General features: G+C 48.6%; 5 protein-coding genes across 5 annotated transcripts; 2 read left to right on the top strand and 3 right to left on the bottom strand.

Moving 5' to 3' along the window:
• Window positions 1-1271: 1271 nt before the first annotated feature.
• On the bottom strand, window positions 1272-1946 carry Z518_02024 (uncharacterized protein; the record flags this gene model as incomplete). Its single annotated transcript, XM_013419053.1, has 4 exons — window positions 1272-1389; window positions 1449-1486; window positions 1550-1695; window positions 1748-1946. 4 exons carry the CDS (start codon window positions 1944-1946, stop codon window positions 1272-1274), a joined length of 501 nt encoding a protein of 166 aa, XP_013274507.1.
• Window positions 1947-2372: 426 nt separating this feature from the next.
• On the bottom strand, window positions 2373-3005 carry Z518_02023 (dynein light chain, cytoplasmic; the record flags this gene model as incomplete). The annotated part of the gene is made up of 7 exons (XM_013419052.1): window positions 2373-2437; window positions 2496-2565; window positions 2624-2650; window positions 2703-2737; window positions 2794-2827; window positions 2884-2906; window positions 2960-3005. 7 exons carry the CDS (start codon window positions 3003-3005, stop codon window positions 2373-2375), a joined length of 300 nt encoding a protein of 99 aa, XP_013274506.1.
• A 411-nt stretch (window positions 3006-3416) lies between these two features.
• On the top strand, window positions 3417-5902 carry Z518_02022 (uncharacterized protein; the record flags this gene model as incomplete). The annotated part of the gene is made up of 2 exons (XM_013419051.1): window positions 3417-4238; window positions 4433-5902. 2 exons carry the CDS (start codon window positions 3417-3419, stop codon window positions 5900-5902), a joined length of 2292 nt encoding a protein of 763 aa, XP_013274505.1.
• A 749-nt stretch (window positions 5903-6651) lies between these two features.
• Z518_02021 (uncharacterized protein) lies at window positions 6652-9587 on the top strand (the record flags this gene model as incomplete). The annotated part of the gene is made up of 3 exons (XM_013419050.1): window positions 6652-7033; window positions 7082-7258; window positions 7309-9587. 3 exons carry the CDS (start codon window positions 6652-6654, stop codon window positions 9585-9587), a joined length of 2838 nt encoding a protein of 945 aa, XP_013274504.1.
• Window positions 9588-10659: 1072 nt separating this feature from the next.
• Z518_02020 (uncharacterized protein) lies at window positions 10660-14077 on the bottom strand (the record flags this gene model as incomplete). The annotated part of the gene is made up of 4 exons (XM_013419049.1): window positions 10660-10819; window positions 10874-11059; window positions 11113-13019; window positions 13223-14077. The coding sequence occupies 4 exons, from the start codon at window positions 14075-14077 to the stop codon at window positions 10660-10662; spliced, it is 3108 nt and encodes a 1035-aa protein (XP_013274503.1).
• Between the last annotated feature and the right edge of the window lie 469 nt (window positions 14078-14546).

The raw sequence follows: 14546 nt of genomic DNA, 5'->3' as shown, positions 1-14546 counted from the left end.
TTTGTCCTCCGTCGAAGGTGACACGAGGACAGAGGTGCAGGTTGAAGATTACTCCGAATTTCTCATCTGCAAGCAGGAGACGGACGCTCAACTACTCGATCAAGCAGGAGCATTCGTCGATGGTGGCAGAGAACGCAGCGGATGGGGAGCGGCGCATGAAATCTGAAAAATCTGGTGGATGAATTTGAATCTCAAGACCCGCGTTCACAGAATTCTGCCGCCTGTCACCGCCCTTAGCGCATGGTTTACCATGTGACGCTCACGGCAATAGCGTGTTGCTTTCAATCATTGATCGTTCATTACAGTTTTGATATTCTACCATGCTCAATTGCTTAGATATTGATATATAAAAAGATATGTGACTGTAGGAGCGCGGAAGGTAGGCGTCCCAGGTATGTTCAAGAAGGTTGCCGGATATGAATAGATTCAGTCTTTGGGCAACCAAAGGAGAAACGCTTTGATGGAATGGTTAGGACAACGAAAAATTATTTCTCTGGCCATATCAAATTGGGCCCACAGCTTTGAAGCTATGAAAATCAAAGGGTGTACTCAATGCGTATCTAGAGGCATAGAAGAGACATTTGACAGCGCGAAGAAAAAGAGAAGACAACCTCTCTCCAAGTCAACCTGTTTGACGAGATGTACGAGAATGGGCGGGATGAAACACGTGTAAATCTCAAGGTGAAAGGCTTGGGATATGACTCCCAGCAATGCTGCGATGCTCGAGGACTGTTCCTCGGCTTCAGGTTCTTGGGTCCAACCAGGAGGCATCTAGAATCATGTTGGTCGAGATTGGTGGCAAGTCAAAGGGGCTGAAAAATTTTTTTTTCTTTTTTCTTGGTTTTGGTTTTAAAGGCCTTGCATCAAGATAGTCGATACTCATTATCCTCATCGCCAAATTGACACACTTTGCGGCCGGTACAACAATTTGGCCCGCCATCGCGACAAGGTAGATGCGTTTCAGCGATGTGCGTAAATTATGGCGAAGTCCCAATTCAAAATCCTGGGGTTCGGTTGTCGGACTCGGAGGGTATGTGAAGGAATAAGCCTGTGCGCAAGGAATTGTGTCGACTGAGAGGCCCAAAAAGCGGGAAATGTATTTTCCGCGATGATGATTATCCGCCACAGTTCGGTCCTGCGTACAATTCCACACCCGCAACTCAGGAACTGCCAGGAGAAAAGAAACCAACATGAAAATAGTAATCGATGCCATTCGCCGTTGTAAACTCCTAACACCCTAGCTCTTACAATCTCCAAGAAGGCCCGACATCTCACTTATAGTGTGGTCCTTGTCCCGGGGGAGGCGGACCACCCCAACCTTGCGGAGGTCCTTGTTGGGGAGGCATCATTGGGCCTTGACCTTGTTGTGACATTACATCGGGTCGATTTCTAGACAACATATTAGAGCCTCGATCGATTTTCGAGCTGCACGACGATGATATACTTACCTCAAATCTTGACGGAAGCGGCAGATGGAGCAGGCGAGCTGTAGGAAAGGTCAGCGCATGTGGACAACATCAATGACAGGGAGAAACTTGGTTGTACTGACATCTTTGTGTTTGCCTCCAAGAGGGATAACAGGGACGAAGCAGAAGGTGAACCAATCCCAAGACTGAATCGGATGCGCCGACCAGTTTCCACAGTTGTGACACTGAGCAGTAATTCCTTCATAGCCCTTCAAGGGACTGGTGAAGTCTGGGGAGATGGTCAGTGGCGCAGTTCTTGCGCAGAAATCTGACAAACTCACCCTTGGTTCCCACGACGAAGAAGAATGCCATAATGGATAGATTGGGCTCGAGATGGAGGATCGAGGCTTGCTCGAACAGTGGACAAAGAGTGAAGAGGAGAGAAGCTTTGCGGATGGTGTCGGGAGTAGTTGGTGTTTTGACCAGCACCAAGAACCAAGAGAGACGAGCACCGCATCTGATGAGGCGCGGCAAACGCATGACGCGCAAACCGCCTCCGCAAATCATCACCTGTCATCACTTGGCACTTGGGAAGTTGATGCGGCAAAATAAATGTCACAGCCTTGCCATCAGCCGCATAATATCCACTCAGCGTTCATTGATGAACCAGAATGTCCCAGCTTGCCAGTGTCACGGCTACGATTAGACGAGCGATATGTTGGCCATCCCTAATCGACCATACAAGATCACAATATACATTTGCACCATTTCATACGCCATTTCTGCTACTTATCCGTATATACAGGAGACTCCGAGTGAGTATCATATGTCACCTCCCAGAGCCGCATGTTGTTCAAATTGAGCTTTTCCGTTGAGCATATGTGCAAGTCAAGCCACTGGATAAAGAGCATTGGATTACCGGTTCACTGAATTCCCCTCGACGCCGTCCCGCTAAAACGTTCCCCATCATTGAGTCTTGAACAGCAAAATGGCGACGTGACCGAGGTAGAAATAAATGAAATGCTTCGTCTCTAGGTGAAATCATCAGCAGGGTCGCATGCCACATGTCTTCCGTCGACCGGTCCATACCGTGAGTAACAAAGCTTCCAAAGTTTCTGCCGACTATGCAATGCCACGTAGCACCCTTTTTCGAGTCGAACTGCAAAGGAGAATGTCAGGGAACAACTCTTGATCACCTATCATGAACCAGATCTGACCTCTCGCTTGATGTGTTGTGCAATGTCCTGCGTTTCGATGAGCACTTCTTCTCAAAACAATAGATGGTCCCTAGCACACCTTTTCGACACTGAATTTCTCCATAGCCTCTTGAGCTGATATTTGTCAATGCTCCATACCAAATGTGTCCAAGAAGTCGCTTGTCCCTTACCAACTTCGATCGCTTCTTGTTGCATGTCCTCGCTCTTTACATTCTATCAATACCAATACTAGGTTGAGTGTCTTGTTCGTTGTTGCTCACCATGTCAACCGATTTGATCTGGGCTATACATTTGGTTAGCCATCACACATCTCATCTCTGACTCTGACGGACTCACGCTCCAACTTCGCTTTCTTCTCGGGCATTGCCTCTGCGGAAGCCATGATGCAGGATGAGAGAGTTGTGGATGACTGGGGAAGGAGAATAGAATGTAGCGCCGCTTTCCGGGAGTTACGCACTGACTGCGTAGTGGTAAAGACAGTGATGCCAGCGTGCAAAATACAAGTTGGGTGAGTTGGTTGAATGTCCCTTGGGGAGAGCCGCAGGCAACCCTTCGGTTTGGAAAACTAAAAACACGCCACCAGCCCGCAAGGGCTTCTCGCCTCTCATGCAAATCTTGGCGGCGCCACGCCGCTTTAAAGCCAACATCCAGAGAGACCGCCGGATTGGTGGGCAAATTTGACTTGGGTATAATTTTTTTTTTTTTCCCCCTTGCGTTAATATTGAACGAGACCAGATCATTCCTCAAGCCCTTTGTCTGGCTTCCTCCTGTGTCTGCCTCGTTGAGTTTCATCATGGCAGACATCGAAGTGGGTGATACGTCCTCGACCCGAGTCTACGTATCAGGACTACCGCCGTCGATGACAAAAGACCAGTTGCGGTCGCATTTTGTAGGGAAGTATCCGGTCACAGATGTTCATGTTGTCACCGACCGCCGCTTTGGCTTTATTGGATTCCCTACTCATGAGTTTGCTAAAAGCGCCGTAAAATATTTCAACAAGTCCTTCATTCGAATGTCTCGAATTTCCGTCACTCTCGCAAAGCCAGTCGAAGTCGAGCGCGATCCGTTGGGCCAAGCTACACCAATTCCACAACGTGCGTTACGGGGCCAAGACCGAAAGCAGAAAGATCATGAACTCCCTGCTAGAAAGAGAAAGCGAGAAATACACGACGATGGTGAGGCTGTTGAAAGATTCCCGAATGACAACGTGCAGATGGCTAGTGATATCCAAAATGTGGATGGTAGCTCCGGTGCTGGGAATCCAGGGGAGGAATTGAAGTCGATAGAGTCTCCGGCAAACAAGGATGCGAAGCATGATCCTCAAAAAGTTCCTGAGTCTGACAGTGAATGGCTCCGTGGGAAAACTAGCAGGCTGTTGGACCTAGTCGAAGACAATGATCGGATTGCTCAAGCTGCTTCCAGTGACGCTGATGCTGTTGACGTACCACTGGACAACACTCAAAACGCCCAGATAAGTGCGGGAAAATCCGAGCCATCAGGAAAACCCCCAAGCCTGTCCATACCAAACGCTCGACTTTTCATAAGAAATCTACCCTTTGGATGTCGAAAAGATGACCTCAGGGATGCATTTTCTTCTTTTGGAAGAATCTCCGAGGTAAGCCAACACTTTTTTTCCTTTCCCACGACCCTAATCTATTCCTGATGATTTCCTGATAGGGACAACTTATGCTTCGCATATGATTCGAACCGGGAAAGAGTATTTTAGTAGATGCTTCTCCTGTCTGACCTTGAAATTTTACATTTTGTTTTCTCATCGAATCCATCAGAAGAAGGCTAATAGCGTGGCAGATCCATTTGGTCACGGACACGAAAAAATCCGTTGGGAAAGGCCTGGGTTATGTTCAGTTCGTGGATCCGAAGGATGCTGAGAGCGCTCTCTTCGCTCTAGATGGGAAAGATTTCCAAGGCAGACTCATGCACATTCTTCCTGCCTCGGATAAAAGGGTGCAGAAGTTAAGCGAGTTCGAACTTTCAAAACTGCCGTTGAAAAAGCAGAAGGCCATCAAGCGCAAAATGGATGCATCAAAATCGACTTTTGCATGGAACTCCTTATACATGAATCCAGACGCCGTCCTAGCGTCCGTGGCGGATCGGTTGGGAGTTTCAAAGGCTGATTTGCTCGATCCCTCCTCGGCTGATGCAGCTGTTAAGCAAGCTCACGCAGAGACAAGTGTCATCAAAGAAACCAAAGAATATCTCGAATCTAACGGCATAAATGTTGACGCGTTCAAGAACCACGCTCGTGACGACAGAACACTTCTACTGAAAAATTTCTCATTTGGCACCACTTCCGAAGAGCTGTCACACATGCTGGGTCAGTTTGGGACGATTCAGAGGCTTATCTTTCCGACAACTGGCACCATGGCCGTGGCCCAATATCAGGAGGCGTATTCGGCAAACCAGGCAATGAAACAACTAGCATATCGGAATTTCAAAGGTTCTGTGTTATATCTTGAGCAAGCACCTCAGGGCATCTGGGACGGACCAAAAACCGTGGCATCGGGAGAATCTGATTCACAGAGATCCACTCGGGAACATGAGGCTGAAGAATTCTCTGGGACCACCGCCACAATATTTGTCCGCAATTTAAACTTCTCCACGACAAGCGTCAGATTAACGGAGGCTTTCAAACCGCTATCGGGTTTCCTTTCTGCGAGAGTGAAAACAAGAACTGATGCCAATCATCCGGGGGAAGTCCTCAGCATGGGATTTGGCTTTGTCGAGTTTCGCACCCAAGCTCAAGCGGAAGCTGCAATTGCAACAATGAATAGACGACAACTCGATGGACACGAACTTCTGGTGCAAGCATCTCAAAGATCCACAGATGTGGCGGAGGAGCGACGCAAAGAAGACGCATCCAGAAAACTCAACGCCAAAGGAACAAAGATCATCATCAAAAACTTACCGTTCGAAGCGACCAAGAAGGACGTTCGTGCGCTTTTCGGTGCTTATGGTCAGCTCCGCACCGTTCGTTTGCCGAAAAAGTTTGACCACAGCACCCGAGGATTTGCCTTTGCTGAATTTGTCACGCCAAAAGAGGCCGAAAATGCGCTCGAAGCTCTTTCAAACACTCATTTGCTGGGCCGGAAGCTCGTTCTTGATTTTGCAGAGAGCGAAATCGTCGATCCGGAGGAAGAGATCCAAGCTTTAGAGAGGAAGATCCAGGGTCATCAAGAGATGTTGACTCAGCACAGAATGACAGGATCGGCCCGGAAGAAATTCAACGTTGATGCACGAGACGATGCCGAACCTTTTTGAAGCCTCCATGCCTCGAGACCCACCGCATCCCTTGCAAACATTTCGGGACGATGATGACGCCTTTTGAGTGGTATCTTGCTGTATCGATCTCATCTGTCTGGGCGTTGTCTTTCAATTGCAGGGCCTCAGCCACAGAAAAATATGTTAAGAATGAACAGAGAACTCGACTTGAAAGTAGTCGAAACATGAGCTTTCGACCAACCAGCCTGTGTTACAAATTTCATTCCAGAGCCAGATTGACATCAATGTTAACCCCTTTCCGTGAACGTAAGGAGCATCTCCTTTCTATTATCTTCCAGATGAAGTATTTTGTTTTGTCTGCCGCTAACTCACTTTCGTCAGCCAAGAATTGCGAGATGCACCACTCCATGGTGACCGTATTTCACCCCTTGCATTATCCTTCTCCAACTTGGCTATGTCCGTGCGGCAAGGAGAGTAAAGGACACCTACACTATGAGATTGCCTGTCTTGCTGGGTCTCGATTCTTTGGACCACTCGAAAATCATATTCCGTGAGCTTTGTTTCTGTCCAACCAAGGAACCAAAGGATTGTGGCTGGCCCGATGGAGGAATCGGCGGATTGCGCGAGCACATCGATCTCGTGACAAGTGACTATAAACATGATGATAACAATCCTTCTCTTACCCAGCATTCCCTTCTATCATTCCAACGTCTTTGGTGCTTCTCTATCACATTTTTCTTTCTCATTGTCCGGCATAGCCAAAGTCGCACTGGGCGCATTAGGCATCGATGGAGAATCTATATTCCGCCTTGTCAGCTGAAGACTCCAAACTCTTGCCAGGACTGAATCCTCTCTCTGCATCCTCTGACAACATTCAATCATTACATAACGTGTCCAAAGATGGTGTCGAAAGTCAATATCCCCTCCCGTCTGGGGACTCGCATTCAGGGACGACTCTACAGGTTCCTGTTCCGTCAATGCAGCTGGGTTCTAACGATGTGGACCAAAGTCATCAGTACAAAACAAGCCAGCACCGGCCCCTCGTAGATCTGAATCGTCCATATCTTCAACACCCAAAATATCTCGACTATCTGGCTCGTCAGAGACATGACATTGGTGCGGATGGGAAGCCAATCTGGCCCACAGAAATTGAAAATGCCTTTCAGAATGGTAAGACAGGAAAAACTTCCCAAACTGCATCCTGCTAATTGCCAACAGCACTCGTACACATCAAACCTTTGGGTCGGAAGAAACGTTCACAACGAGGAAAACTCTACGGTCGAAACATGCTCATCGCTGAATGGATCTTTCGGGAGACCGGAGCAGTCCGCGACCGCAAACAGGTCTCCAGTCATCTGCAAGTCCTCAGCCGAATGCTTAAAGGGATACCCGAATGTATGCTATTCTTTCTTCTGAACATGTGGGATGTATTAATCATGCCTTAGGGGATCGAGTAATCAGGCCTAGCGACGAAAAAGATACTGCTCCGACCGAAGGCCACAAATTCTACCGCAATTCAACTAAACCCGTGGTTAACCAAGAAAAGCCCTTGGGCAGAAGTATCCAAAAAGAGGAAAGCTTTATCGAGGATGATTCAGATTTTGACAATGGTGCGCGGCGAGCTGGAACATCAGCAGCCTCCCTGACCAACTACGGCGTTCAACGGCTCCATTTTGAAATGTGGGTATGCCCACCAAGTGATTGGGAGCAGGCCTTGCACAATTATACTCGGCTACAAAGTCTCAAGTTGATGTCGGTACCATTAGAAGGGGTCATGAATTGGCGCCAGTCATTTCCCCACCTTCAACCTATCATGGACGATTGGTCGAGGGCAAACTCGTGCGAGTTGATCTTACTGAACGCCAGCTTTCACTTAACGGAAGACTTTCCTCCTCGGCACTCCAAACTTGGGATCAGTCTAGAACTTGACTTTGTCAACGGAGACTGGTCCAGTAAGCGTGGAGTAAAGTTGGAAGACTGGGCCTGTGTCACTCACATGTATTGTGATGGTCATCTCATCGCCAAACCATCTCGCGAGGCATGTCGGTCTTCGAGACAAGGCCGTGTCGAGCCATTCTTCCAGTCAAGATGGTGGGCATCAAAATTTACATCTTTGACCGAGGCTCGGAAGAGAGCTAAAGACTCAAACGACCCTGGAGCCATCCAGGTTGCGACTGAACAGTCACGCAATTTCTTTCGTAGCCTCACTATCATGCAAGAAATCCGCGCCGTTCCTTCTCAACCTGCCGACTATACAAATACGCAAAAGCCAAACACAAGGAGAATGGCAGTCCTGCTCTGGAAATTTTCACAAGCCCCTCCAGGAAGCGTCGGGACAACAACCTGGCAGACTCTGGTCCCTCCACCGGATCGCCTGGCAACCAACAGTCCCCTACAACCTGTAGCGGAAATAGAACTACCACCGCTTACTATGGATACCATAGTCGACTACTCCCCTAGGGTCAATTCGTTCGGCAGTGATAACCACTTCCTGTCACAAAATAATCTACCATATGGCCTGTATTCAGATGCGATGGATGAAGAGCTCTGCCAAGATGGATTCATGTTCTTGAAGCCTGACCAGATGACCGATTTTGGGCATTTACCGCCATCATTCGACATGCCCTCAGGACAAGGGCGAATGTCTGATACAAGCATTGGTCCAGTGAATGAGACATTTGACATCTCACAGGGTGATTGGAACACCCCCGTCGAGAATCATCCCGTCGAGGTCGACAATACTTTTGAAATATCCCGACTACTTAAGCAGGAAAGTTCCTTTAGCAACGTTCAATACGCAATGGATGGATCAGTGGACAATAGACAGCCTTCCCATGAACATTTTGACGATCAACCATTAACTAGGTTCAACGTCAAAACATCCCAAGTTCTACAGGAACAGCTTTGCACGGAGGACCATCCCCGTGCCACTGCCCTCTATTCGCCACAAATTAAAGGAGAGCCAGATACCGAACAGGTGGAGAAGATTCGTAGCCATCTATGGAGTCAGGATGATGATGACGAGATGCTTCACGAGACGGCTGCGCAGCAGCAGAGGAATCAAGCCAATCAGTCATGGAATCTGATTGATGAGCAAGACGAAGCTCTCCGAGCTGCTTTGCTTGCGGCATCGGCAATGAGCGATCTTGGAATACAAAAGCCTCAGACATCTCCGAATCGTCACGAGTATGGGCCATTGTCACCGGAGCGGCACGATGAGTCTCGCTGGGAGCCACCATTGGCATTTTGCCCGACGTTGCACACACATCACCATTTCCCAGGCATTGGAGACGGAGAGGCCCAATTGTCAGTAAATCACACCGTTGTCGCTGAACACATGTATGGAGATGTTCTTACTCATTCTCAAGGGACCGGACTATCCCAACAACAGCCCTCCCAGCATGGTGAACGTCCCATATCAGGGTCTCTCAACGTGGAAGACCTGCCGTTGAATAGGGCTAGTGCAGGTGCATCAAGCTTGGTTCGGCCCCACAGCGAGCCTGACCTAGGCTCGATTATCCTCTCCGATAGAGCAGCAGCGCCAAATTCAATTGACATCTGCAATCATGCCACAGAGCCAGGTTTAGACATGCATACTGTAATGGGGTGCTACGAACATGGATTATATAAGGAGGCATGCCGTACCACAGGGTCCAAGACAGGCATAAGAGAGTGCACGGGCAGGCCAGGAAGTGAGGAGAACGGCAGGCAACAACAGACATGAGTGAACAGAGAGCCTTTGAGTCCATTGAGTTCTTTCGAGTCATTTCATCTTCCCTGGGAAGTTCATACAATCTATAATAAGGAATCAGTTGAGTCGACTTTCGTGTACGGTTGCTCTATAATCCTGATACCAACGTCCTCCCTGCGTGACTGGTGCTCAATTTCTAAACCGTTCATCACCTTTACAATGAAAGCTCCAAGGCAGCCGCAGTTACAGGTTGCCGATGAATTTGATCTCGGAGGAAGTTTCGTCGAGGTCTCCATGGTCGATGTTCAGAATTGAGCCTCCACTCTCTTATACGGGGTTTTGAACGAGCGGCAAAGAAACCCCTACGGAATCAAGGCTCCAGGCTGAGGGAATCATAGTAGCAAATGATTCAGAGGAATATTCTCATGTAAGATGTAATAAAGTGCAACAATAATCGGGTTATTGAAATTCGGCGCTTCAATCGTAGATGGTTATACGGGACATTTGGAACAAGGGCCTTGACAGACTTCCGGTAGCAAATGTTCGTCAATATATGTTAAGAAGCTGGTTAGAGTAAACGTCGTGATTTTGACCGGTGTCAAATATCAAATGTCAGCTGTGATCACCACACTGGGGTTTCCGAAGATGGGAGCAGTCCCTTGCTTGAATATGAATCTGCTGCTGGATAAGATTTCCGCAGATACTGAAACAGTCGAAGCAAAGTAGTTGTGGAGAGAGATATAGTACCCATAAAAAGGAAGGTCCTAACCCAAAGAGATTGGACGAGCTCTCATGGCAACAAAGGGAGAATTCAGTCCAAAAGAATGTTGCGTCCGTATTCTTCATCAACAAGTTCTCGGGCTAGAGTAAGGGTCACCGCAGCGCCATTTTGAGTAACTGTGGGAGTGAGTCGGCAGATGAGGCATGAGGGCGACAGATGCTTACTTCAAGACGCTCCCGCTCAATTTGGCACTCATTCGGCCCACTCTCGCCAAATGATCGGCTAATCAAGTCCGCTTTGTTCCGTTGGATTTGTTGAACGTACTAATAGGTATCCAATTAACATATGAGACACTACCACCTGTGTCGGAATGCAATGGTTGAATTAACCCACCTCCTCAATCGAGTCCTTCACGATATAGCGGATTGCGAGTACTTCTCGCTGTTGCCCCAGTCTGTATACCCTATCAAGTGCTTGTTCCTCCTTCATGGGATTCCACTGCGGTTCCATGAGGTGCACGCGATTTGCCGCCGTCAGATCGAGTCTGGAGCATCATTAGATCAAAACTAGAGATGGGGTGGGAATTGTCTTGACGCACCCACAACCGGCGCAATCAATCGACGCCAGCATGACTAGACATTTTGGATCTTCAGAGAAAGTCTTCAACGCGTCACGCTGCTGTGACAGAGATTTGCTTCCATCGATTCGCTGAAATTTGAACCCATCTTGGTTCAGAACGAGCTCGATGAGATCCAAGGTCCGTGTCCAACACGAGAAAACAACACTAAAGACGGTTAGAACTAAACGGTTGAGCCGTTGAATTTGAGTTGCTCTTACCTCTTGAAGGGTGGTTCAGCTGATGCGGATCTATCTTGTCGGAGATTTTCGAGCAAGGCAAGCATTTTGGTCGAAGGTGCCAAGCCAGCTTCGAGCGCCCTGTGGTGTGTTGCTGGCGTTCTTGGACTGGCCTGATTAGGGGATGAGCGAACAGCACTGCAAACGAGGCAAAGAAGGCTTCCATCAGTGGCTCCCTCGTTTTCGTCATTCTGAGCCATACACAAACATTTCTGACATAACAAATGCGAACAAGGCAAGTCCAGGGCCGTCAGAGACATCTCCTCAGTCTCCGCGAGCACTAAGTGACAGTTGTCACATCTATCTTGTTGAAGCCCAGAATCGTATGGGGACCCTTGATCACAACCCTCAGCAGCGGCTAGTATCGCTGGCGGCAGTAACCCCGTACTGTGATTGCAGATTTGTCGGAGCCTAGTCAAGGTCGGCAAGATAGTGCCCAGGGGGTTGTTGCGCCTGGCTTCCCCGTGTAGATCGGACACGATATTTGCAGCCTTTTCCTTGAAAAAATCGTATATGCCCCTTTCTGTTGTGCTGAGGTCAACCGGTTGAACGATCACTTGCCTCTTAGGAAGGTCATTCTGTTTCAACTCCGATTTCTTTGTTCGTCGCAGCGAAGTGGCCTCGACGAGCGTTTTCAAGGTTCTGAAACCCTCATCTCTGCCTGACTGGATCGGATTCGCAATATAGTGGTTGAATGAGTGTTTGGATAGGAATGGTGGTATCCGGAGAAATTTGAGAATTGCACCGTAGTCTTCGATCCTGTTCTGAATAGGGGTTCCGGTCAGGCACCATCGATAGCGGGCTCTCAAGTCACAGACAGCACGATGCTTTGCTGAAGTGCTGTTTCGGATCATATGTGCCTCGTCAAGGATAATACGATGCCAAATATGGGAAAAGAGAGGTTTCTCGGGGTGCCTCGACCATTCGGTGCTGAGCGTCTCATAGGTGGTGATGACGATGTCATAATCGAGAGACGCAAAATCTGAGCTTTTCCGAGCCATGCCATGGTAGACGTGAAGCCGCAGAGTGCCGTCCTCGAAATGTTTTTGAATCTGCTCCTCCCAGACGGGGATGGCTGTCTTCGGTGCAACAACAAGGGACGTAAGTCGTCGCCGCGAACCCTCACCGCTGTGGTTCCCGCTGTCTTTGTTTGCGGCATTTGACGATGCTACGAACGCCAACGCGGTAAGCGTCTTCCCAAGACCCATATCATCTGCAATGAGCCCGCCTTGACTCAGCTCGGAGCCTTCTGCTTCATAGGCCCCTGTGATCACATTGAAATATCTCTTGTTGCCAGAAAACTTCCGGATCTGCCACAAGGAAGGGAAGTTAGCATCTTCGACTACCCCGTTCTCTTTCTCGAACATCATGGCTAGGGCCGATATTTGATGATCTTTCAGTTGTGTCTTCAAATCGGAGACAATTTGAGGCTTTACAAACGTGGGAGGACCCTGAGCAGAGTCAAAAATCCGCAGAATGCGAGCATGGCCAACCTCGTCGAGTACGGATCTATCAGGATAAGTATCGATGGCCGCTGTAGTACCGTATTGCGGTATGTCCATGTTTCCTCCTGGCCGTGAGAGGTAGTGGGGGTTCGAGTATAGCTTAGTGGGATCAGTCTTTCGAGGGTGCTGTAGGAATAAATCATGTGCCGATAGAAGAGCTCCGACCGCATCAGCATCCTTGCCTAGACCATAAATGAGAGTCTGAAGCTTATATCGTCGGGCTGATGCCGTTTTGACAGATTTGGAACCGTCCTGGAGCAGAATAAAGGAATGGTATGCAGTCATAAATTGTCCATTGAGTTGACCCAGCGCTCTCCCGGTTATGCCATCAGCAACACCAACAAACTCACCCGAGGTTCTGTGATACAAACAGACAAGCTCTTCCTGCACTATTAAGCAAACCTCTGTTGGAGATTGATTGTCATCTGGAACATATTTTGAGTTCGAGAAATTGGTTTGGATCTTTTATGCAAATCAGCTCCCCATACACTCAGTTTCGGGAACATGTGGAAATTCTGATCATATATCACGACTCGAGTGGATGATCAAGCATTTGTATTGAGGAACAGCAGAAAGGCCAGACATACCATACCGAAGCATGTATCACACTGCTGGAGAGTATAGTCGTCTGGTAAAACTTTACCACCAGTCTGAGTTCCTCCGTCGCAGGAAGTTGGGTGGGGCTTCGTGAAGCTACTTTCGCTCGGTTGTCCGCTGACCGGCAAGGTTAGGCGTGCCTCTTCCGCCGGGGACTGTTCCCCGGTAAACGATGAGGACTTATCACTCTCAAATTTCATCGAAGTTTCGGCCGCTTCGAGTTCGAGTGGGTCATGATGGTCAAAATTGAGATCAGCAAAGGAGAGCATTTTTTCAGACATATCTTGCAGGTCAGCCGTGTACGCGAGTCCATGAGCATGAGCCTGCTGATACCACTTATCTCCAGCAACATTTGAAGTCAGGGTGGAGTCGGCCGGATTAAAACTTTCAGGGCTCATTATAGCAGAACTCTGCAGTTGGGACCCATCAAGCAAACACTGAGAGGAAGTGATGCCATAAAATTCGACGTCTCCTTTGTGCTTTTTTGGGCTTGGTTCGAAATTCCACGTGTACTCCGATTCCTCCAACTGGGCACTATCGTCATTGTATGTTGAACGCCTCTTTCTGCCGTCCGAGGCAATTTGATCCTCTGCGCGATCGCGAACATGGTTCTGTGGATGATCTTGGTGGCATTCGGCGGCGTTGGTCCACTTTGAGTGTGCTAGTTCGGTATCGACATGCATTCTCTCAGGCTCTGAGAAAGTGTTAGGATCTCCGAAGTTGACGTGTTCGCCATTGAGGTTGGCAGAAGGGAAGAAGATGCTCGGGAGGTAGGAATTCTGTAATAGCGACAACTCGGTCTCGTCTGCAAAGAGGTGTTGAGGTTCTCCGTCGATGGGGTCCATCTATTCAGCGTCGGTGTCGCCTTGGTTTTCTGGATTTCATGATCCGACAAGGCTGTATGTTCATCAACTGAATTTCAGGTCGGATTTCTCAGAGAAGAGAGTGGTTAAGTGGTCGAGATCAGTCGCACTATGACGGTCGTTGAGGTACATCACTAAGAGCAGAATTTCGTGACCTGGGGACTGGGCAGAGAAATGGCAGGTAACAAGGTGGAAAGGGAAGCCCAGTCATATTGGCTGAAGGCTGTGTTTGGCTGCGCTACTGGCCTCGTGAGCCATCGAAAGCGGTGAGATATGATTGAACGAGTCCGTGGCCTGCGAATCTGAGCCCGAGCTCTTGCAACTGAAGGCATAGATCCCCAAGATACTGCTTATAGAAGGTGCTGGTGAGGGAAGCAGTAAGTAGATACAGTAAAGCAGTGCCAAAATACCCATTCCTACGCATAAGTAGCCCAGTACTGGGACGTAGCGA

Source organism: Rhinocladiella mackenziei, assembly GCF_000835555.1.
Source record: "Rhinocladiella mackenziei CBS 650.93 unplaced genomic scaffold supercont1.2, whole genome shotgun sequence".
Lineage (NCBI taxonomy): Eukaryota > Fungi > Ascomycota > Eurotiomycetes > Chaetothyriales > Herpotrichiellaceae > Rhinocladiella > Rhinocladiella mackenziei.
The sequence above is the reverse complement of the archived record's forward strand: the minus strand, read 5'-3'. Positions and strand labels throughout refer to the sequence as shown.